The sequence below is a fragment of the Geotrypetes seraphini genome, chromosome 1, assembly GCF_902459505.1.
Source record: "Geotrypetes seraphini chromosome 1, aGeoSer1.1, whole genome shotgun sequence".
Lineage (NCBI taxonomy): Eukaryota > Metazoa > Chordata > Amphibia > Gymnophiona > Dermophiidae > Geotrypetes > Geotrypetes seraphini.
Genome location: NC_047084.1, coordinates 28,778,073 through 28,800,462, shown reverse-complemented (window position 1 = coordinate 28,800,462; position 22,390 = coordinate 28,778,073). Strand labels below are relative to the sequence as shown.

At 42.6% G+C, this 22,390-nt stretch overlaps 1 protein-coding gene across 4 annotated transcripts in view; it reads right to left on the bottom strand.

Moving 5' to 3' along the window:
* Positions 1-21,519, bottom strand: part of ANKDD1B (ankyrin repeat and death domain containing 1B) — a 106,085-nt gene extending 84,566 nt beyond the window's left edge. For 2 of the 4 annotated variants that reach the window (XM_033929308.1, XM_033929307.1), the window contains exons 1-4: positions 20,909-21,157; positions 16,150-16,313; positions 12,533-12,636; positions 7,074-7,172 (exon numbers count right to left, since the gene is read on the bottom strand). In XM_033929308.1, coding sequence (XP_033785199.1) covers positions 7,074-7,172; positions 12,533-12,636; positions 16,150-16,243 — 297 coding nt within the window. In that variant the 5' untranslated portion in view covers positions 16,244-16,313; positions 20,909-21,157. Of the gene's footprint in view, positions 1-7,073; positions 7,173-12,532; positions 12,637-16,149; positions 16,314-20,908; positions 21,158-21,409 lie in introns of those variants that run through there. The other 2 variants (XM_033929306.1, XM_033929305.1) reach the window with 2 other exon arrangements.
* Between the last annotated feature and the right edge of the window lie 871 nt (positions 21,520-22,390).

Genomic DNA, 22,390 nt, shown 5'->3' with positions numbered 1-22,390 from the left:
TTAGGAAATTCTACTTTACGGAGAGGGTGGTGGATGCCTGGAATGCGCTCCCGAGAGAGGTGGTGGAGAGTAAAACTGTGACTGAGTTCAAAGAAGCGTGGGATGAACACAGAAGATTTAGAATCAGAAAATAATATTAAATATTGAACTAGGCCAGTTACTGGGCAGACTTGCACGGTCTGTGTCTGTGTATGGCCGTTTGGTGGAGGATGGGCAGGGGAGGGCTTCAATGGCTGGGAGGGTGTAGATGGGCTGGAGTAAGTCTTAACAGAGATTTCGGCAGTTGGAACCCAAGCATAGTACCGGGTAAAGCTTTGGATTCTTGCCCAGAAATAGCTAAGAAAAAAAAAAAAAAAAAATTTAAATTGAATCAGGTTGGGCAGACTGGATAGACCATTCGGGTCTTTATCTGCCGTCATCTACTATGTTACTATGTTATTGAAAAGTTGTATTGTTCTCTGTGGGGGAAGACTAATTTGTACAATAATGTTTGGAATAAGTACTGGAAATGCTGCAATCAACTGCCGAGACTGGATAAGGGACAGATCAGATTATTTTGCCTTTTTCAGGATATGGTGATAGTGTGCTGTAAGAGAATTATTGCGCTTGCAAAATATGATATGCTTTCCGTTCACCTTTATTGTAATATAGACAAAGCATGTTTCCTGCCAAGTTAAATAGTTATATTTTAAATAAGGTTATTGCTGAACTGGCAACAAAATTATAAAGGAGATGGAGCACTTCCCTTATGAAAAGAGGCTAAACAGGTTGGGGCTCTTTAGTTTGGAGAAAAGACAACTAAGAGGGATATGACAGAAGTTTATTCCTTATGAGTGGAGTGAAACAATTAAATAGGGAATGATTGTTTAACATTTCAGACACCATGAAATTAACAGCCAACAGACCACAAATCTTAGAAAATATTTTTCATACTCTACATAATTAATCTGTTGACAGAGGACTTAATCAAGGTGACTAACATAATGGGTTTCAAAAGAGGTTTGGACAAGTTCCTGGAAGAAATGTCCACAAAAAATGATTAGCCATGTGAACTTAGGCTTATCTCTGGAAATGAGCTATGAGAAACAGATTTAATTTTTAGGATCTCTTGTCTCCCACAGTGTCCAAGACAGAGTGCTGGACTTTATGGGCCTTGGTGCAATGCAGTTCTGGTCATCTCAAAAAAGTTCTGCTATATCTGAAAAAAGATATAGCAGAATTAGAAAAGGTACAGAGAAGGGCGACAAAAATGATAAAAGGGATGGGACGACTTCTCTATGAGAAAGGCTAAAGCGGCTAGGACTCTTCAGACTGAAGAAGAGTAGATGTGAATCGCTTGTTCACTCTTTCCAAAAATACTAGGACTAGGGGACATGCGATGAATCTACTAAGTAGTAGATTTAAAACAAACTGGAGAAACTATGGCCACGGCGACCCCCTAACCCCACCCCGCACTACATTATGGGCAGGAGGGATCCCAGGCCCTCCTGCCCTCGACGCAAACCCCCCTCCCTCCAACGACCGCCCCCCCCAAGAACCTCCGCCCGTCCCCCAGCCGACCCGCGACCCCCCTGGCCGACCCCCACGACACCCCCACCCGCCTTCCCCGTACCTTTGTGTAGTTGGGCCAGAAGGGAGCCCAAACCCTCCTGGCCACGGCGACCCCCTAACCCCACCCCGCACTACATTACGGGCAGGAGGGATCCCAGGCCCTCCTGCCCTCGACGCAAACCCCCCTCCCTCCAACGACCGCCCCCCCCCAAGAACCTCCGCCCGTCCCCCAGCCGACCCGCGACCCCCCTGGCCGACCCCCCCACCCCCCTTCCCCGTACCTTTGGAAGTTGGCCGGACAGACGGGAGCCAAACCCGCCTGTCCGGCAGGCAGCCAACGAAGAAATGAGGCCGGATTGGCCCATCCGTCCTAAAGCTCCGCCTACTGGTGGGGCCTAAGGCGCGTGGGCCAATCAGAATAGGCCCTGGAGCCTTAGGTCCCACCTGGGGGCGCGGCCTGAGACACATGGTCGGGTTTGGCCCATGTGCCTCAGGCCGCGCCCCCAGGTGGGACCTAAGGCTCCAGGGCCTATTCTGATTGGCCCACGCGCCTTAGGCCCCACCAGTAGGCGGAGCTTTAGGACGGATGGGCCAATCCGGCCTCATTTCTTCGTTGGCTGCCTGCCGGACAGGCGGGTTTGGCTCCCGTCTGTCCGGCCAACTTCCAAAGGTACGGGGAAGGGGGGTGGGGGGGTCGTGGGGGTCGGCCAGGGGGGTCGCGGGTCGGCTGGGGGACGGGCGGAGGTTCTTGGGGGGGGCGGTCGTTGGAGGGAGGGGGGTTTGCGTCGAGGGCAGGAGGGCCTGGGATCCCTCCTGCCCGTAATGTAGTGCGGGGTGGGGTTAGGGGGTCGCTGTGGCCAGGAGGGTTTGGGCTCCCTCCTGGCCCGATATTGTTGGGGAGTCGGCGGTCCTTCGGGGTGAGGGTGCGAGTGGTCCTGCCGGGGGGGGATGTATCGGACGTCGGGGGGGGGGCATCAGGCTTTCAGGATGGGGACAGACCTTCAAGGGGGGACAGGACTTCAAGGGGGGACAGTGCACAGAAAGTCAGGGGGGGTGAACGGAGAGTCGGGACAGCGCACGGAAAGTCAGGGCAGTGCACGGAAGTCAGGGGGGGTGAACGGAGAGTCGGGACAGCGCACGGAAAGTCAGGGCGGGCGAAAGGAGCGTCGGGCATCATGCGCGTTATATGCCTGAGCGCGGTATAGAAAAGTTTTGGTACATATCATCGTGATTTCTGCGCGCTATACCCCTGTGCGCGTTTTACACAGGTGCGCGTTATATCCGCGAAAATACGGTATTTCTTCACACAACGTATAATTAAACTCTGGAATTCGTTGCCAGAGAATGTGGTGAAATCAGTTAGCTTAGCGGGGTTTAAAAAAGGTTTGGATAATTTCTTAAAAGAGAAGTCCATAAGCCATTATTGAGATAGCTTGGGAAAATCCACTGCTTAAAATAAGAACATAAGAATTGCCATACTGGGACAGACTGGAGTGGCCAACCCAGGTCCCAAGCATCTAGCTAGATCCCAAGTAGTATAAAATCTGTTTTACTACTTGGGATCTAGCTAGATACATGGGACATGGGTTGGCCACTGTTGGAAACAGGATACTGGGCTTGATGGACCTTTGGTCTGTCCCAGTATGGTAATTCTTGTTCTTATTTTTATTAGGATTTGGCTTACACCTTTGTCTTGTTGAATTCAAGATATCCCACAACAAAAAGGAAAACGCAATCCCACATATAATCAAACAGCAAACAAAAACAAGTGGGGAAGGGAATGTACACATCAGCCTTTAGAACAATTTTTCTTTATTATACATTCTCAAACTACTAAAACAACTACATATATAAATGTTGACCTCTTAGGAGAATCCTTAGTTCTTATTCATAGACCCCGTTGAATTCAAGAACACAAACCCTCAGCCATTGGAAGTCACCCAGTGCAAAATGTGGACAGGCATTTTTGATATGACATGTAAAGCTGAGTTTGGACATTTTGCGTAAGACGCAGAAAAATCTTAAACGTCTGTCTTGTTTTCTCGAAAATGGCTATTTTTCAGATGTGTGTCTATCTTTAAAAACAAACAAACCATCCAAAGAAAAATACACAAAGCAAGCCATTGGGATGCAGGAGGGGCCAGCATTTTTAGTATACTGGCCACACAGGCATCCCAGCAGATCAGTGGGCACTGCATGGAACTTCACATAAAAAGGCTCAGGTACATATTTCACCTTAACCCCCTTATATTTTATGGTGAGCCCTCCAAAACCCACCCAAAAGCTACTGTATGCAACAGGTGTGCGTAATTGTCCTACTCAAATTTGTCATGCATGTAATTGTCAGCACATTTTTATCTAACCATTTTTGACGGGTCACCAATGCAACTATGCATCACAACAGTAGCTCTTATGCTTGCAGGTGTCACCTATGTTATCTTCCAGTAGGTTTTTGGTGGGTTTCGGTGGGCTCACACATTCCATCACAAGTGTAGTAGTTAGAGTGGGATATGAGCCTGGGTCTCCTCTGTAGTCCACTGCACTGACCATCAGGCTACTCCAGAGATCTGCATGCTGCTCTAATAGGACTGCTCAGAACATCTGAAGCTGTCATATAGGCAGGTATGTACTGTTTCATTTACATCTTTGGGGAGTGGGAGGGGATCAGTAACCACTGGGGGAGTGTGGGGAGGTCATGCCTACATCCCTCCAGCAGTCATTTGTTCTTTTTGGGCACCTTTTTGGCACTTGTTCATTGTTAAAATAGGTTTAGCTCCAAACATCTAAATTGTGCTCTGGACATATTCTAAGATGTTTGATTAAGGCAAAAAAAAAAGTCCAAGTCTTAAGCCCACCCAAACCATGCCTCTAACATGCCCACTTTTTTAAAAAAACTTTATTTAATTTTTAATGCCAACAAAAAGTTCAATACAATTTATATACAAATAATGATAATCAACCAAGCACTTATAATCAATCAGTATCTATACAAAAGATAAAAATTCCCTCCCCCATCCATCATTACCATCAGGAATAATACCAAAACAAAAGATATACCCCCCTCCCACTCCACCCCCTGGATGTGTGGATGAAAAACAACGGAAGATAAAGATAAAGGACAACTATAGTAAATCTACAAAAGACGTCAATGGACCCCAAACTAATTTGAATATCTTATTATGCCCCAGCATATCAGCATTTATTTTCTCATATTTATAAGTTAAACATAAGCTTGCCCACCAAAAAGAAAACTTAGGTGATCCCAAATCTTCCAATTGCGAGTAATCGTTTGCATGGCTATCCCAGTCATAATAAGGAAAAGTCGGCATTTATAGCGGTCCATGGGAGGCTTAATATGCAATAACGTTCCGCATATAACTACCTCATACGTCAATAGAATTGATGCCTCCAGTATGGTATTAATCTGTCCCCATATTGACTTCCAAAAGTTAAGCATCAAAGGACAGCGGGTGGGGTAAACTTCCCAAACTTTTATAGGTATCATCAGGCCTATATACTGCATCAGGGTATGTATTGGGTCATTCCTGAACATGCCCACTTAAGATTTGGATGAAATCCATGTAGAAAACAGATTTTGAAAATAGTGATTTGTAAGGGTTTGGCAAGAAAAACACGCATCTACCCCTTTATGCCACTTTTTAGACATTCTTCCTTTTTGAAAACGAGCCCCATAGTCACAGCTAATCTGACCTCTACAAGTAAGTAAAGCAATTCAATCAACATGTTAACTTGGGATTTCATCTTGAGCAGAAGTAGGCATCACATTGATGGATACAATCGTAACTTAAAATAAAGTATCCGGTCAGAGTTTGGGAGAGGATGTTCTGCCTTCTACTTCGTCTGCAATGGGAAGAAAAGGAAGCAAGTTTCCAGAGGTCCAGGTTCTATGAGAAGGTTTGAATTGCTAATCTAGCAGAGAAACACTGCTAGTTTAATGCTTCTAAAGTGGGGAATTTCTAAGGGTTAGCACAATGGGCTGAGATCCAGGGGAATTAGGTTCAATTGTCACTTAGAGCTAGATTCACTAAAGACACTGATCGTGTCCTGCCCACTTTGTGACCCAATTGTTCCCCATCCCAATTCACTGACCTTGGTGCCGATCAACCTCCAATCCGATCTATGCATGCAAATGAGGGGGAACGGCATGCAAATGTAGGCAGGCAGTGATTCACTACAAAAAAATGAGGAACACTGACTGGGCTGGCCAATCAAAAAATAAGCGACTGCTGAGGACCAGTGGCTCAGGTCCTTTACGACTGCCCTGCTATCTGCCCCAACTCACCACCCTGCTCTCTGCCCCGACTCTCCTCTTGCCACCCTGACTCTCCTGCCTTTACCCGCAGTGTGAGCCCGTGGTTTTAACCTGCGGGTTAAAACCATGGGCTCATGAAGATGAGTGAAGTTAAAAAAAAAAATCCAAAGCTCTGTAAGCTTGCACAGACCGTCTACAGCAGTGGTCTCAAACTCACGGCCCGGGGGCCATATGCGGCCCACCAGGTACTATTTTGAGGCCCTCGGTATTATAAAGAATGACTCTATGGAAAACCTGTGCCTCAAGTGTCCAGCGGTCGTGTCCTGGAACATTACCCGCCTCACTGCTGTAACCTCACGCAAGTGCTTTCCTGCGTCTGTACGCGATTGTCCTCTCCATTCCACCTCACAATCGGGTGAGGCGGGCAACGTTCCCGAACGTAAGGTAACCACTGGAGGCAGTGCAGCTTGTACGTGTATCCGGTGCTGGAGGACACTTAAGGCACAAGTTTTCCATAAAGAATCAATCATCCTTTAAAATACCGAGGGCCTCAAAATAGTTGGTCCAAAATCTTGTCTCTTGCAGTTGATACTTTGATAGTTTTTCACTTTCTGCATGTTGCACTGCTTTCTGCTATGTATAGCTGAAATTATCAGAAGCAATTAAGGAAAGATCTATAAACTAATTTCAGATAATCCACATTTTGGATCATGCAAAGTTGTCATTTCTTTAATAAGACATTAACTATTTTTTTCTGCGGCCCTCCAAGTACCTACAAATCCAAAATGTGGCCCTGCAAAGGGTTTGAGTTTGAGACCGCTGGTCTACAGGCAAAGAAGATGGGCTGTGCATGCATTAGGATCGCTGTTCAGTGATACGTGCGGTCGGTTGGGGGTGTGATTACGATCGCCCTCATTTGCATGAGGGTGCTTCGTGAATCAGTCCCCCGGACACAGATCGGATCGCTCACGGACCAGATCGGATCCGTGGGCTTAGTGAATCTAGCCCTTAATCCTCTACTACCAAATTTTAGATTTTTAGCCCTCTCGGGATAGAGAAAATATCCATATAAAATATGTCAACTACTTTGGTTTTACCACAGAAAATCAGTATATCATATACCTTACCTTTAAGAAATACCCCTTAGGAAGGTAAAGTAAAATTTTTAAATATAACGTATACTATGATATGTCCTATAGCAACAACAAGCAAATGTAAAAGAAACAAACTGAAGCCTTGGTTTGCTTACCTTATCTGCAACATTCACCTGAGCTTTGCGACTGAGAAGAAATTCCACAGCAGCTAAATGATTTCCCGCAACAGCAAAATGCAACGCTGTGCGCTTCAGCTGAGGAGAAAAACATGACAATGCAAGAGCTCTGACATTCTAAGTATTCATCTGCTTTTCTGGCAAAGATTTGGGATGGACATTACAGTAAGACCTTGGATTGCAAGTAACTTGGTTTGCAAGACAAGCAAAACATTTGATTAAATTTTAACTTGATATACAAGCAATGTTTTGCAATACGAGTATATACAGTATACACACATCACAACTGAGCTGATGGTTCTTCTCTGACGCTGCAGAAGTGTAGTGACTGTTCTAAATGAGTAAGGTCTTGCAATACAAGTATGTATAGTATTTTGTCTTAAAGTTTTTGGGTTGTGGAACAAATTGTCTGAGTTTCCATTATTTCCTATGGGGAAATTCTCTTTGATATACGAGTGCTTTGGATTACAAGCATGCTTCTAGAACAAATTATGCTCGCAAACCAAGGTTTTACTGTATTTCATAGTATACAAAAAGAACGTACAATTCAATACTGAAACTCTGTAATTAGCGTCCCTTTTAAATGCCAGCCACAGAATTTAAAGATATACAAAAATATTGACACCAGTTGATATCCAGATATTGGTATATGAACATCTGGCTTTCGGCTTTAACCAGATATAGGTAATATTCAGCACCAGTATCCAGCCAGCTATCCAGGCAATTTAGGACAGTCTTTTGCTAGTCTAAACTGTCCAGATATTGAGAGGAAGAGGAAAATGCGGTAAGCTCTTGTATGAAGGAGAATACACTGAGTAAGTCCTTGTATGATACAGGTGAAGCACAGTAAGTCCTTTAGATAACGCTAAAGGTGAAGAGATCAGACCTTAAAATTGAAAAAATTCTCTCTCTCCTCTCCTACTATAATAAATCAGTGTATTAACAGTCTAAAAAAATGATTTATGAGATATTTCTGACTACACTTATCAGCTGTCATGAGCTAGGAGAAGTGAAACCTATGATAAGGAACAACTCTTCTGCATGACAACAGGCCTCACAGCTGCTATGATATCATAAAAGGATGAAGCATATCCTGGTCTAGAATAGAATTCTCAAGAATATCATTTAACAAGAGTATCTTGTGATGAAAGGGCAGAGGAGGGGTGAAGCATGGAATTGCTGATGTGGTAGATTAAAGGGACATTTGCGGGAAAAGGATAGGCCTTACGGTAAAACTGGACAAACGTATAGCGTGACACAAATAATATAAACCAATTAATAAATTAACAGATGTAATGACGTGTAAGAAATAACCAATACAAGATTTGTCATGTGATTTAGACCAACGTGGTGTTAAGCATCAAGAAATGTATAAAAACAGGCATGTAAGAGGAAGTAGGTAGAACAGACATCAAAGGATCCTCAGGCCTGAAGATCACATTCTGTTACTCTATATGCTGAATGATTTATTCTTGTAAGCTGTTACTGATTTGTTAATAAATATACTTATTGATTGATACCAGTATATAGAGTGTGAGGTCTCTATCTCGGGGGAGGCCTAGACAGCTGGCCGACCTCATTTGGTGACCCTCCGATACACGTAGCTTAAGCGACCTCATTATCAGTCTGGATGCTGGTACTGAATATCACTGGTCTCCAAATATATTTCAGCTCTGCCTTGACTCCACTCCTCAACTATCCAAGTGCTATCAGGATACAGACAATTTCAGTGGGTTGTTCGTTTCTATCTGTGCCCAGGACTGCATATCAAACTTGGCTTCTTATGGTATTTTCTTATTATGTCTGAGTGGCTATAATCATCGCCCATGTAGTTTGGGTCATCAGTCTCATCTCTCATACAGAACAATTATTGTAGCACCATTTTAATATTATGTTCTAATAAACACAGCGAATAACACTGTGCACCAGACTTAGATATTGAATCTAAGCTGTATTAGGCTAGCAGAAATAAAGGAAAGAAACCTGGTGAGAGGACAATGTTAGACCCAAGTTTTCATGCAGCCATGTGGTCTTACAAAATGGTTACTGTTCTCTCCCAGAAGCTAAAGAAGGGTGGGCTTTAGCTCTCTGGGAGAAGCATTTCTTTCTGTCTTGATGCACCCTGATTCCCCTGCCACCCCCCCCCCACCGACAAGCCAAGCCACCCTGTTTCCCCAGTGCATCCTGCTTCCCCTGCCCCCAACGCACCCTGCTTCCCTAACACAGCAACACCAAGGCGCGTGCAGCGACTGCACTGCAAAAGTGCCAGACCTACAAGCCTTCTCTCCCCCCCCCAACATCAATTCTGACCTCAGAGAGGACATTCTGGGCCAGCCAATCACTGGCTGGCCCAGAACTTCCTCTCTGACGTCAGATTTGACCTGGGGGGGGTGAAGGCTTGTAGGCCTGGCACTTGTGCAGTGCAGTTGCTGCAGTGCCTGGCCTGTTGCTGAGTCGGGGAAGCAAGGAGAAGCAGGAAGAAATCCTGGGCTCCGAAAACAGGACATTTTGGGTGTGCTTTGGGAAAATGGGACAAGGTAATTAAAAACGGGACGGTCCCGTTCAAAACAGGATGTATGGTCATGTTACTCATAACCCTCTTCCCTCTGCTCATCATCCTAGCTAGCAGTTTAACCATCCCCTGCTAACTGTAACCACTACCCTAGCATCTTGTTTGTCTGTCTTGATTGATTAGATTGTGAATTCATTCGAGCAGGTACTGTCTCCTTCATGACCCTGTATAGCGCTAAATACATCTAGTAGCAGTAGTAACTGGCTAGATTAGTACACTTCTCCCTCCGTATACACGGGGGTTAGGAGCAGAACTTACACGCGAATATTGAAAAACCGTGAATAACTTTTAGGGCCGACTCTGACCCACCCCGCCTCCTTCCTGCCTCCCAGACCTCTCTCCCGCCTCCCTCCTGCGTCCCGGACCTCCCCAGACCTTACCTGGTGGTCTAGCGGTGAAGTGGTGCAGGAGCAATCTTCCTATGCTCCTGCCCCGTGCAGAGCCATCATCAAAAATGGCTGCCGTGAGTTCCCGTTATAGTTTAGTGAGACCACGGGAACTCACGGCAGCCATTTTTGATGATGGCTCTGCACGGGGCATGAGCGTAGGAAGATCACTCCTGCCCCACATCACCGCTAGACCACCAGGCATGGTCTGGGGAGGTCCAGGACGCAGGAGGGAGCGGGAGACGGATTGGAGGAAAAACTCGCAAATAACCGAATTCGCGAGGACTAAACCTGTGTATACAAATGGAGAAGTGTAGTCAGGGGACAGAGCTTGAACAATATTCAGTCTAACTGGTGTGCAGTTAGGTTCAGGTTGCCACACTGACCTGTATATTCAATGGCAGTTGCTGAAAAGTGTTCCAGTACTGAGTATCTGGGGTTAACTCAGACCATGGCTGTGAGCAGCTTACAAGCTGCTACCACTATGGACTGAATATAGACCCCCCCCCCCCCCTTAGTTTATGTTGTGAATGGTACTGTACCAGTAGTTCAAAGTGAATTACATTCAGGTACACCAGATACTTCCCTGTCCCCAGACAACTTATGATCTAGAGCATTAGGTAATGGTCCCTTTTACAAAGCCATAGTAGCAACAAAGTCGACTCAATTTCTATGGGTTGCATCATATTTGCCGTGCTGGAAAGCACTACTGCAGCTTTGTAAAAGGGGCCCTAAGTGATTTATCCATGAACACAGAGACTAATAGCAGGATGTGAACTAGAATTCCCCTGTTGTTAGTCCTGTGACCTACCTACTAGGTTATTCTACAACTTGTATCGTGTTTGTTTCAGCCATGTTTTAAATCAGTGGTCCCCAACCCTGTCTTGGAGGACCACCAGGCCAATCGGGTTTTCAGGATAACCCGAATGAATATGCATGGAGCAGATTTGCATGCCTGTCACTTCCATTACATGCAAATCTCTCTCATGCATATTCATTAGGCCTTGCCTGAAAACCAGATTGACCTGGTGGTCCTCCAGGACAGGGTTGGGGACCACTGTTTTAAATGATGGGTTATTTTTGTCTGTGATCTGCACTGAATCTGGGTTCACTTTGTTAAAGCAGAGTACAAACTTTTAAATTCATTCAAGTTAGTGTTTTGGTAATGTATCTATATAGCTTGAATGTTGAATTATGCTTAGTCTGTCTGCGATATTTTTATTGACTAATAATTTAAAGCTAACAGTTCTATTTGAGTGGGGGTGGGGTGATCTTTCTCTCTGGATCTGTGGGGCTGTGCATTTATATGGCTGTAGTGTCCTGAGTGCATTATTCGTATTTGGCTGAATAATGATTTAAATTCAAATACGTATAATTTGAGGCTCTGCTGTGCTAAATTCTACTGAACCAAACACTTAGACCTTCTTCTATTAAACTGCGCTAGCAGTTTTTTGTTTTTTTTCAAGTACATTTATTAGCAATTGTAACAGGAACATAAAACCAATAATGGTGAGAGCAGAGAAAAACAGAACAAGCACAGAAACAACGGAAACTAGGACATCAGAGGGGTCATGGAGCTGAACCGTCATGGTTGGATGCCCCCCATGGGGGTTTGCTTGTAGGTTGTTTGCGCCAGCAGTTTTTAGCGTGGTGAGCCGCGCTGAATGGCCCGCTCTGCTCCCGACGCTCATAGAGTTCCTATGAGTGTCAGGAGCAGCGTGGGCCATTCAGTGCACTTCTCTGCGCTAAAAACTGCTAGCGCAGTTTTATAGAAGAGGGAGTTCATCTCTGATTTCACTTTGCTTCTTTTATTTTTTTGTTGTATTAAACTTCAATGCCCATGATTTGTATTCAGCTGAATAATATTTTTCATTACTTGTATTTGGCTGAATAATAAAATACTTTACGCTATTTGGTACAGCACTAATTGTAAAAAGAGGTACTTTTTAGTAAATTCCTCCTTCATTTATGTAATGGGTTCTGTGCTTTTGAAAGATAACACAGTTCTATTTTGGTAAAAACACATTTTCTGTACATGATTAAATCTGAGAGCCCAATTTGACTGTGACTTTTTTTTGTAAAGAATTGTTTGAAAGACTTTTTTAAAAAAAGCCTCTTTTAAGAAAAGCAGATGTTGCGTACAGTTGCTCTTTTATGGAGGATATTTATACATAACAGCAGGAATTTTGATAGCGCAATAAGAATTTTATAAAAGCAATGGGCCATGAAAGCTGAATGTGGGCCAGCCACGGGCTTTCACATCCTCATTCACTGAATTGGGCATCGGAAGATTAACAATCGACAATCACTCAGCGACATCGGTGCTGGCATCCACTATGAAACGGGAACGGGGGTAAACAATATTTCACAATGTGTCTTGCAAAGAGACTGCTGCTTTCATCAGCCTCCAGCTGGAATACAATAAATGCATTTATTTTCCTCACACGGTGAAACTGGTTTCAGCCGCTTTTTACACTTACATTGTTTTTAGCATTTATTTTAACATTCTTCTCAAACAGCATGGTCATGGTCGTCACATCATTCATTTTAGCAGCGTTCTGAAAATCTGTCTCATTTTGTAGCACTGCAGCAAAGAAAATTAACAGGGTATATGAGCTTATGGCATTAAAGAAACAGGCCACATCAGATGTCCATAGTTAAATAAACACAAATGACCACTTCGCTAATGCTATAAGCATATTCAACATCACCAATTACATATAGAGCTATGTTTTCCAAAGCTGGTATAAAACTTTGGAATTCTCTTCCCAGTGTTTTGAAATTATGTAAGGATCGTATGAAGTTTAAAAAACAGCTGGACACATCTGTTTATAGATGCTTTTCTGTGATACTAGAAGGGTTATGACTGGCTTTGTTCTTTAAGATCGAGTAATGTCTATGGTGGTTGAGTTGAAATTTGATGCACCAATAATAACATCAGATTGAAATGCAATTTGTATCCTTATTTTGTATTTGATTCATTTATTTTGTTCTGTTTTTATGTGCACCACTTAGATTGAATTAATCATTTTTGAATGATTTTTAATTTGCTTTTAAAGGCATTTTCAATTATCAGTCCAATTAAAAAATTTAAGTTCTGCGCCAAAATCAGCTAGGCACCAATGATCTAGGCGCCATTTATAGAATCAGGTCCTTTCTGCCTAAAACCTGTATAATTTGGAAAAATAAAAGTACAGGTGATATTTATTCACTTCCCATTAGAAATATCTCCCCAAACACCAGTAATTTAATCTAATCTAATCAGTAATCTTATATTATGCTGCTTTTCAATTCAGATTCAGCAGGAAATTACAACAAGGGAAACCCTACATTAAGGGGAGCACATACACTTAAAAAAATTATTACACAAAAGTTAAAATCAAGAGTAATATTCTTAAAAAAAAAGTAGGTCTTTAAGGGTTCCTTTTACTAAACGGTACAAGAGGTTTTTAGCGCAGGCCGGTGAGATAAATGCTCTGATGCTCATAAAATTCCTATGAGCTGGCTCACACAAAAAATCTGTAGCGACATTCAGTAAAACCCAGCATAAAACTTTACAAAAAATACACAAATCTAAGATTCTTATTTTTAATGGAAGACTGTTCCACATCTGAACAGCCTGATAAGAAATTGATTGTACCAGTTGACACTTCCTAATTATTCTAAAAACAGTTGGAAACTGAAATTTAAAACTACAGTTACTCTGTGCAGTAATAAAATTAGCTGGAACACATAAAAGAGATGTTAATTGTTTTGAAGCATTACCATATAAGGCCTTATGTACTTGGGGGGGGGGGGGGGGTACTGAAAAATTCTCAGACCAACCAAGAAGGGAATGACATGAAGTCATGAAACTTATAAGTTATTCTACATATTCACCCCTAAGTTTGATGCACTTGGTACATTGTGTCTGAAGTTTCTGTAACCTTTCCAAAAAATACTCTGATGTTTATGTTTGGTCACTAAAATACTGCTTCGCTAATGCAATTACTTCCAAATCACTCGAAAATTTTCACCCTTTCAAACTCTTTTTAAGGTTTGAAAGCAGAAAATAATCAGATGAAGCGAGATCTGGTGAGTAGGGTACATGGTCTACGTACTGAAACCCCAACTGCATCAAAACATCCACCATTTTGACAGCCATGTGAGCAGGTGCATTGTCTTGCAAAGAGAGAAATCCTTTCCACAGCTTACAAGCATTCTATAAACTACACATGCACTTGGCATCTAGGTGCCCTTGAGTCCTAGTGACTTGATGATATCATCAAGTTTTCGTGGCAGAATACAGGAGTGCCGGGCCTTTCTTCTGCACAGTATAAATTCAATGTTGTCACCATTGTCGCATCAAACGCGCTCTTCCGCCTCCAACACTGCCCATCTGCTGCTGCCCAGATGGGGGGTCCATCGTTAGTCTGACATCTCCGCTGAAACCTGTCCACCTCGGGAGGCCCTGCTAGTAGTGAAACTACCGATGGCATAGGTTTCAGCTTCACAGATGCCCCAGTGGCACAAGCCCACGTACCATGACTGGAGTTATAGAACCTTTGTGTTTTTATAAAGCACGTATGGAAATCACGACTCTGCCCCAAATCCTCCCCTGAACATGCCTACTAGAAATCCCCTACAAATACGCATGGTTTTGTCATCATACATACTTGTGCACATACTTGTGAATTATTGGACAAATTTAAGACCAAACTAAAAACTTTCTTATTTAGGGACACATTTCTAACATGAGAATGGGCGATTCATTTAGGGCTCCTTTTACTAAGGTGCGCTAGGGTTTTAACGCGCGGAATAGCGCACGCTATATTGCCGCGCGTGCTAGACCTTAATGCCAGCATTGAGCTGGCGTTAGTTCTAGAAGCGTAGCGTGTGGTGTAGTGCGCGGTAATTTCCCGTCTGCGCTATAAACGTTAGCGCACCTTAGTAAAAGGAGCCCTTAATCTACACACTCCATGCACAGTAATGAATACCAATCGCTTTTAAGAAGCACCTTCCCCCCCTTTTGTTTTCTCCCTGCCCTCTTTCCACTCTTTTAAAATTTATTTTATCTCTATGTATTTTTCTCTTACCTAACCCTCAATCCTCTTGTTATGTACATCTATGTCTTATCTACTGAACATATATATGTTTTTATTTTAACTTTTTTAGTATTGTAAACCATCTAGGTATAAGTTGATAGACAGTATATCAAGTATGGAATAAACTTGAAACTTATACTAGCATATGCAGACAAAAATGTCTTTATTAAATTACAAAATTCAAAAACACAATTGGCAACAAATTTTTTTTTCTCCTAGTGCGAAATAAGCCAAAGTTTATAGGGTCCAAATAAATGCTAATAAAAGTATCTGGAATAGTACTACTAATAGGACATCAGTACGGGCCAAGCTCACTACTAAGAGCAGGATTTAGCCCCAGGCAAGATCTCATAGGTGACAAGCACCAGACACAAGGTCTAAATAAGACCTGCCCCGTACATCATTAAGGGCTCCTTTTACGAAGCCGCGTTAGCGGCTTTAGCGCGCGTGACTTTTAATCATGCGCTAACCCCTGCGCTAGCCGAAAAACTACCGACTGCTCAAGAGGAGGCAGTAGCGGATAGTGCGGCCGGCGGTTTAGCGCATGCTATTATGCACATTAAACCACTAACGCACCTTCGTAAAAGGAGCCCTAAGTCCAATATTTTAAATTTATTGATACAAAAGTCCATAAATCCTTGGCCTAAAAATGAACCAGGTGAAAAAAAGAATGCAAAATGTTTTAATCACCCAGTAAAAATTCATCAAAAATTCATCAAAAGTTCATCAAAGAGTTTACATGAAAAAACATCAAAGTGCAAAGTGCTATTATCAAAAAATCATTGAAAAAATATATCCATTAGCGAGAAGTACTTAGCTGAATTCCATCAGATATAAACTTAGTGATGTACAGGGCAGTTTGTTGCCAACTGTGTTTTTGAATTTTGTATTTGTCTTATTGGCAATTGTTTTTGGTTGTTTTTTGAAGCCTATTTTATAAAATTACCCCATACACTCCTACCTCTGCTCCCTTCTGACTATTGCATTTACCCTTCTCTCCCAAGCATACTTACAGATTTCATGGTTATTCTCGCTGTCCTTTTCCTTGGGAGTCTGCATCAGACCCTTGAGGTTGCTCACTCCTTTGATGTGGCTCAGCCCCTTCATTGTAACTCTGCCTCCTGCAGGAGTAGTTGCTCCTTCAGATTCTCTCCCTTTGTACTACGATCTTCAGGAGCTTAGTAATGATAAAAAATGAGGAAATGGCACAAAAGCACTGGGAAACACAGTATAGATGACCTGACACTATAATCCTTGACCAGCTTTAGTAGAGTTGTCATAACCATTAGGCAAACTCGTCAGTCACCTAAGTTGGTAGCTTCTGGAGGTGGCAAAGAGTGGCTGCAGTCCAAGCAAAAAAATAGTTTCTGACAACCACACAATCAAAGAACCATTAGCATGTACTTTTACAGGTATAAGGTACAAGAGTTAAGAGGTACCAGATAGCAATTGGAGTTGAGGAATAATTTGCCTTTGTCCCTTATGGGAGGATTAATTTATATTGGATGATTATCTACCCTCATTGATTACTGTATATGTTTCTTTTTTTTATTCTTTATTTATAATTTCCAACAATTTTGCAAGAAAATAATCTTCTTGTCAAAGAAATACAGCATGAATTTTGTTACTTATACAATCAAAATATAATTGATTATCCTCCTTAGACCACAACTACAAGGGGAGTTAAGCAGAAAAAAACAAGAGGCTTATAAAAAGAAGATAAATATTCCAAAGAAAGGCTATAACGCAACACTTTACTCGCTATCTCTTTTAACACTGGGTCAACTTCAAGCCATCTTTTTCAGCTCCAGGAAGGATTTTAACTGATCAGGAAGAAATAATACATATTTAAGTTGTGCATATTTTATAATGCACCTACAGGGGTACGCTAATAAGAAGGAGGCACCCAAAGCTATTGCTTCCTGCCTCAGTGACAAAAACTGTTTTCTTCTCTCCTGAGTGATCTTCATGACATTACTGTGTATGTTTTACAGGTCTTGTCTTTGTGTTTATTACGAAAGGATTTATAATAGTTCCAGAAGATCAATAGAAAGTTTATTTTGGCAGGGGGAAAGGGGAGTCCAAAATAGGAATAGAATATATGTATGGCGCATGGAATGAAGGTGGACCAGGGGGTTCCTCATTTAAAATGGTATAACCAGGTTCACAGGCTATAAGGAATATACGTGGAGGGAGGGGAGGGGTTTATTTTGTATCATGCTGGGTACTATGCCAATTGTTTCCCTCACCACAAATACCAGTAAATCCACTGAGAGAACTTTTTTAAAGAGGAAAAAAGGCCTCAGAAACCATGAGGCACACCTTTGCACCGGAGCTATGAGAGAGAGCTAGGTGTTCTCATCGGCTCTCCCCTATGCTTCTATCATCGGCCCAAAAACCCCCCTTTAGATAGCAAACATTTCAAAGTTCTAATACACTGGCAAATATCTCAGCAAATTAAATATCTATAAAGGAGTGAAAACCAGACATGCTTATCTTTGAAAGGTGTGCCCCGTGACTTCTGAAGTCTTTTTTCCTCTTTAACAAAGTTCTCTCAGTGGATTCACTGGTATTTGTGGTGAGGGAAACAATTATAGTATCCAGCACGTGATTAACTAGAGTTTCTTTGAGATGTATGGATTTATTTTTACTCCAGTTCCTTCATTTTTTTATTTTGTATCGTGGCATTTCTACTCTCTTCTTCACACCCACACATCTCATTTACCTCATAGGGCTTCTATAATCCTTAAGCTCATGGGGAGAGAGCTTTTGGGTGGGTGGAAACAAACCCCAAGTAGTAGTAATCTGTTACCTTTTGTAGGGAATGTGGAGTTTAGTCCAGGTATGACAAATCCATTTTTTCATAGGTAGCAGAACTCTGGTTTAGTCCTAGCAGAACATTTGATTGGGGAAAATGGGCGTGTGTGTGTGTGTGTGTGTGTGTGTGGGGGGGTTCATTGCAATATCTATGGTGGGGGGTTTCCGGCAGGAGGGATTAGGCACCCTCCTGCTGGTTTTGTTCGGGGGGGTCCCAGCAGGAGGGATTGGCACCCTCCTGCTGGCGATCTTCAGGGAGGTGAGTTTTTTTCTGGCAGGAGGGCTCGGACACCCTCCTGCCTGCAATCTTCAGGGGGTGGGAGGTATTTTGGCAGGAGGGATCGGGCACCCTCTTGCCGGTGATCTTCAGGAGGGTGGGGGGGGTTTCTGGCAGGAGGGATTGGGCACCCTCCTGCTGGTAATTTACAGAGGGGTGGGGGGGTTTCTGGCAGGAGGAATTGGGCACCCTCCTGCAGGCAATCTATGGGGGGGTGGGGGTTTTCCTGGCAGGAGGGATTTGGCATCCTCCTTGTGGGAGGTGTTCCTGATAGGAGGGATTGGGCATCACTCCTGCTGCGTTCGTTCGGAAGGTGGGGGACTGGCAGCTGCTAAACTTATCACAGCAGGGAGATCACTTGCTGCGATAAGCTTAGCGGCCACGTCTACAATAACCCGATTCTCTAACCAGCATCTGTAACATGGATGTCAGTTAGAGAATCGAGTTTACTTTAGGAGGCCTTAGGCCTGTTTCTACATAGGACACCCGTTGGTTTCTGAGACCGGGCGTCCTATATAGAATCCGGGCCATAATGTGGGATGGGCAAACACTGCTACTTGCTCTAAATGTATTCTCACAGAAAATACTTTTTTTTTATTGAGGTAGGGAAGAGTGTTGAAATTGTTGTTGAGCAAGTTGATTATTGTGGACTATATGCAACTTTATTGATGCTATTCAATATAAATTTCTTAATACTACAGTGCATGGGTGGGTTTAGCTGGGGGAGGAGGTGGAAGAGAGGGATTAGCCATGAGGGATTGGATAATGGAGTTTATGTGAAATAGGCAAGGAGACTATAAGAAACCAAGCCTTCTGCTAGCAGTTTGAAAAAGCTGTAATGTTTTATCATTGTGTTTACCTTTTGGGATGCCATTTTTGTAAGATGTATGAACATAAGAACATAATGCCTCTGCTGGGTCAGACCTGTGGTCCATCGCGCCCAGCAGCCCGCTCACGTGGCGGCCCAACAGGTCCAGGACCTGTGCAGTAATCCTCTATCTATACCCTTCTATCCCCTTCTCCAGCAGGAAATTGTCCAATCCTTTCTTAAACCCCAGTACTGTACTCTGCCCTATTACGTCCTCTGGAAGCGCATTCCAGGTGTCCACCACACGTTGCGTAAAGAAGAACTTCCTGGCATTTGTTTTGAATCTGTCCCCTTTCAACTTTTCCAAATGCCCTCTTGTTCTTATATTTTTTGAAAGTTTGAAGAATCTGTCCCTCTCTACTCTCTCTATGCCCTTCATGATTTTGTAGGTCCCTATCATATCCCCTCTGAGTCTCCTCTTCTCCAGGGAAAAGAGACCCAGTTTCTCCAATCTCTCAGCAATGAAAGGTCTCCATCCCTTTTATCAGACGTGTCGCTCTCCTCTGAACCCTCTCGAGTAACGCCATATCCTTCTTAAGGTACGGCGACCAATAATGGATGCAGTACTCCAAATGCGGATGCACCATTGCCTGATACAGTGACAGGATAACTTCTTTCGTTCTGGTAGTAATACCCTTTTTCAATGGTTGTGGCTAAACCTAGAGTATGTGATAATGTTATACAGTTTCTATTGTGCATATTGCTCTTCAATACAAAAATTTCAATTTACATTTTTACAGGATTGTTTTAGGCGAGATGGCATTGAGGAGATCATAACATACACCAATGCACCACATCAGTAACCCATACTAAAAGTAAACCTGTCCCTACAATGTTCATTTATACCTACTGTATACAATAATCAAGTAATACTATACTTCTCATTTGAAAATGACCACAACTATTGGAACATATATCACTGCTGCTATATCAACACTCATTGTTATGTTACTTAGATCACTTTTGTAACTACATTAACTGATTATTACTACACCGATTGCTGTTATTAATGGGTTCATACTGCATTTTGATTATAGTTGTAACCTGCCTTCAACTTCGCTCAGGAGGATTTGGCGGGATATATGACCGCAAATAACAGAACAGAAGCTTATGATCCTAAAAATTAATAGAGGGGATGCCAGGCTGAAGATTTGTATAGGGTGTCCAATAGTCTAGCACGAACCCTGAACTCTAAAATATGCAGAATACTAAAGGTTCATCTTCAGTGATGTGCTACATACAGTATACTGTATAGCTCTTAGCAGTTGCATGAAAGATCCATCAACATACACAATGCTGACTAAGAATATAAAGAATACAAGGTGCTATCCAAAAGTTCAGGGAATGTAAACAGCGTGTGTGAACTGGACATAGTATGCCCTTCCGCCGCTCACATTCCAAATATTCACAACTGAACAATATTAGTTCAGTATACAAATTGTTTTATGGCTGAATCTAAATGCTGGCAGCTACAGTATGCAAGATCACTAAGGTTTGATTTCCCCAGAATATTGAGCAGTAATTGCCATAAAGGGTTGCATGCCAGCAGCATTTTATCAGCCAGTCCATGATCCCTCACACTGAAACCCATCACCTACAGCTCCGATGATCTATCCAACAGCTGCAAAGTTTTGAGAGGATTCTATTCAGATTACAGTAAGCTTTAACTTGTATTTCCATCTAGTGTAAAACAAATGTCATAAAAATCTAGTGTAAAACAAAAGTCCCTCGTTTGTCACCTCAAGATAATTCTATACCAACATCTATACCAACATAACAATATGAAAAAGACCTGAAAGAATAAATTTACCTCTTAAAGGTTAGCATTCCCTTTAAGTCAACAATGGGGAAACTCTCGGATTCTCTGTCCACTGCTGCCATAGTCTGACCCTCTCAGAATCTAATTTCCATAGCTATTTGCCAATACCACTGGCCAGTAGCCACAGTGTATTAAAGAAGCAGTGTCTAGGTTCAGTCCGCTTTTCAGCCTGCAGCTGTTTCAGATTCACAAGGAGCTAACCCCAAGAAATAATATTATCTTGCTTTAGAAGTCAAAGGGAAATTCCTTTTACGCCTGCCAACTACTAGCAGAGTTCCACAGCAGGTTTCAGTACTCCACCCTTTCTTGCATCCTTTCTTTATGCTTTCGACTTCCACCAAACACCTGTATTGCTACACCTGTCTTAAAGGAACAGAGCCCCAAAACAGAAGAGCAACCACATGCATTGGAACCAGTACATTTTAGAATATCACACTCGCATGTACATGCACGGACTTGCATGCACATCACAATACAAAATAGATCAGATACCTTATGTACTGCCCAGAGACAATCCTGCTCACCCAGCACAGCACAGCACAGCTGTAAGATAAAGACAAGAGAGCAGTGCCACTTTTGGCTGCCCTTTTGCGTTAAATCAGACTTCAGGGTGGAGTACAGGTTTCAAGTGACAGACCTAGCTCTCACCTGGTAGTAAGCTGGCAACTGTGAAATGTGGTTATATTTTTACAAGGGGGGAAAAATAAACCAAACAAGACAATGATCAAACCGGTTGTTAAAGGATAGAAAAGTTTCTTGCTCTTTACACTCAGGCAGTGGTTGCCCCCTACTGCTCAGGAATAAGGAATATAATTTCATTTCTACTAAAATTATTTGTATCAAAATGAGAACTGTTGCTTGATAAACTGTGCTATGACTTATTAATGTCTGAGAATGCATCTTGCATGTGATACTAACAGCGGCTCTTATTCCTGGGTGTGCTCCTTCACTTCCCACTGCTAGGACCCAGATTATAAACTCCTTGGGGAAGGGGCATTTATAACTGTGAGCTGCCTAGCAGAGTGCTATGTGTGCTAATGGCCTTCTATAAATAATTTCACAAAGTAATAGTGATTCCCAGATGACACAAGCATGGCTGCTTGATGCAAAAAAAAAAGAAAAAAAGAGAGAGATACTCCCTACCCCCCCCCCCCCCCTTTATGAAGCTGCGTTAGGGTTTTTAATTGCCGGCTATGGGGGCAATAAACTACGATGCTCATAGAAATCCAGGGGGGAGGAAAGGGCTTAAATGTCAGTAGATTAATTGTTGTATTGAACTATTGTATTTTATGAAATTCAATAAAGGTTCAAGGTTCAAGTTTATTTAAAATTTCTTATACCGCCTAATCAAGCCTTCTAGGCGGTGTACAAAAATACCAAAACCCTGCACCAAATTAATTTACAATATAAACAAAGACAAATCAGGGAAAATGACAAATTTTTATAGACACTGACGAACGGGAACGAAAGGGA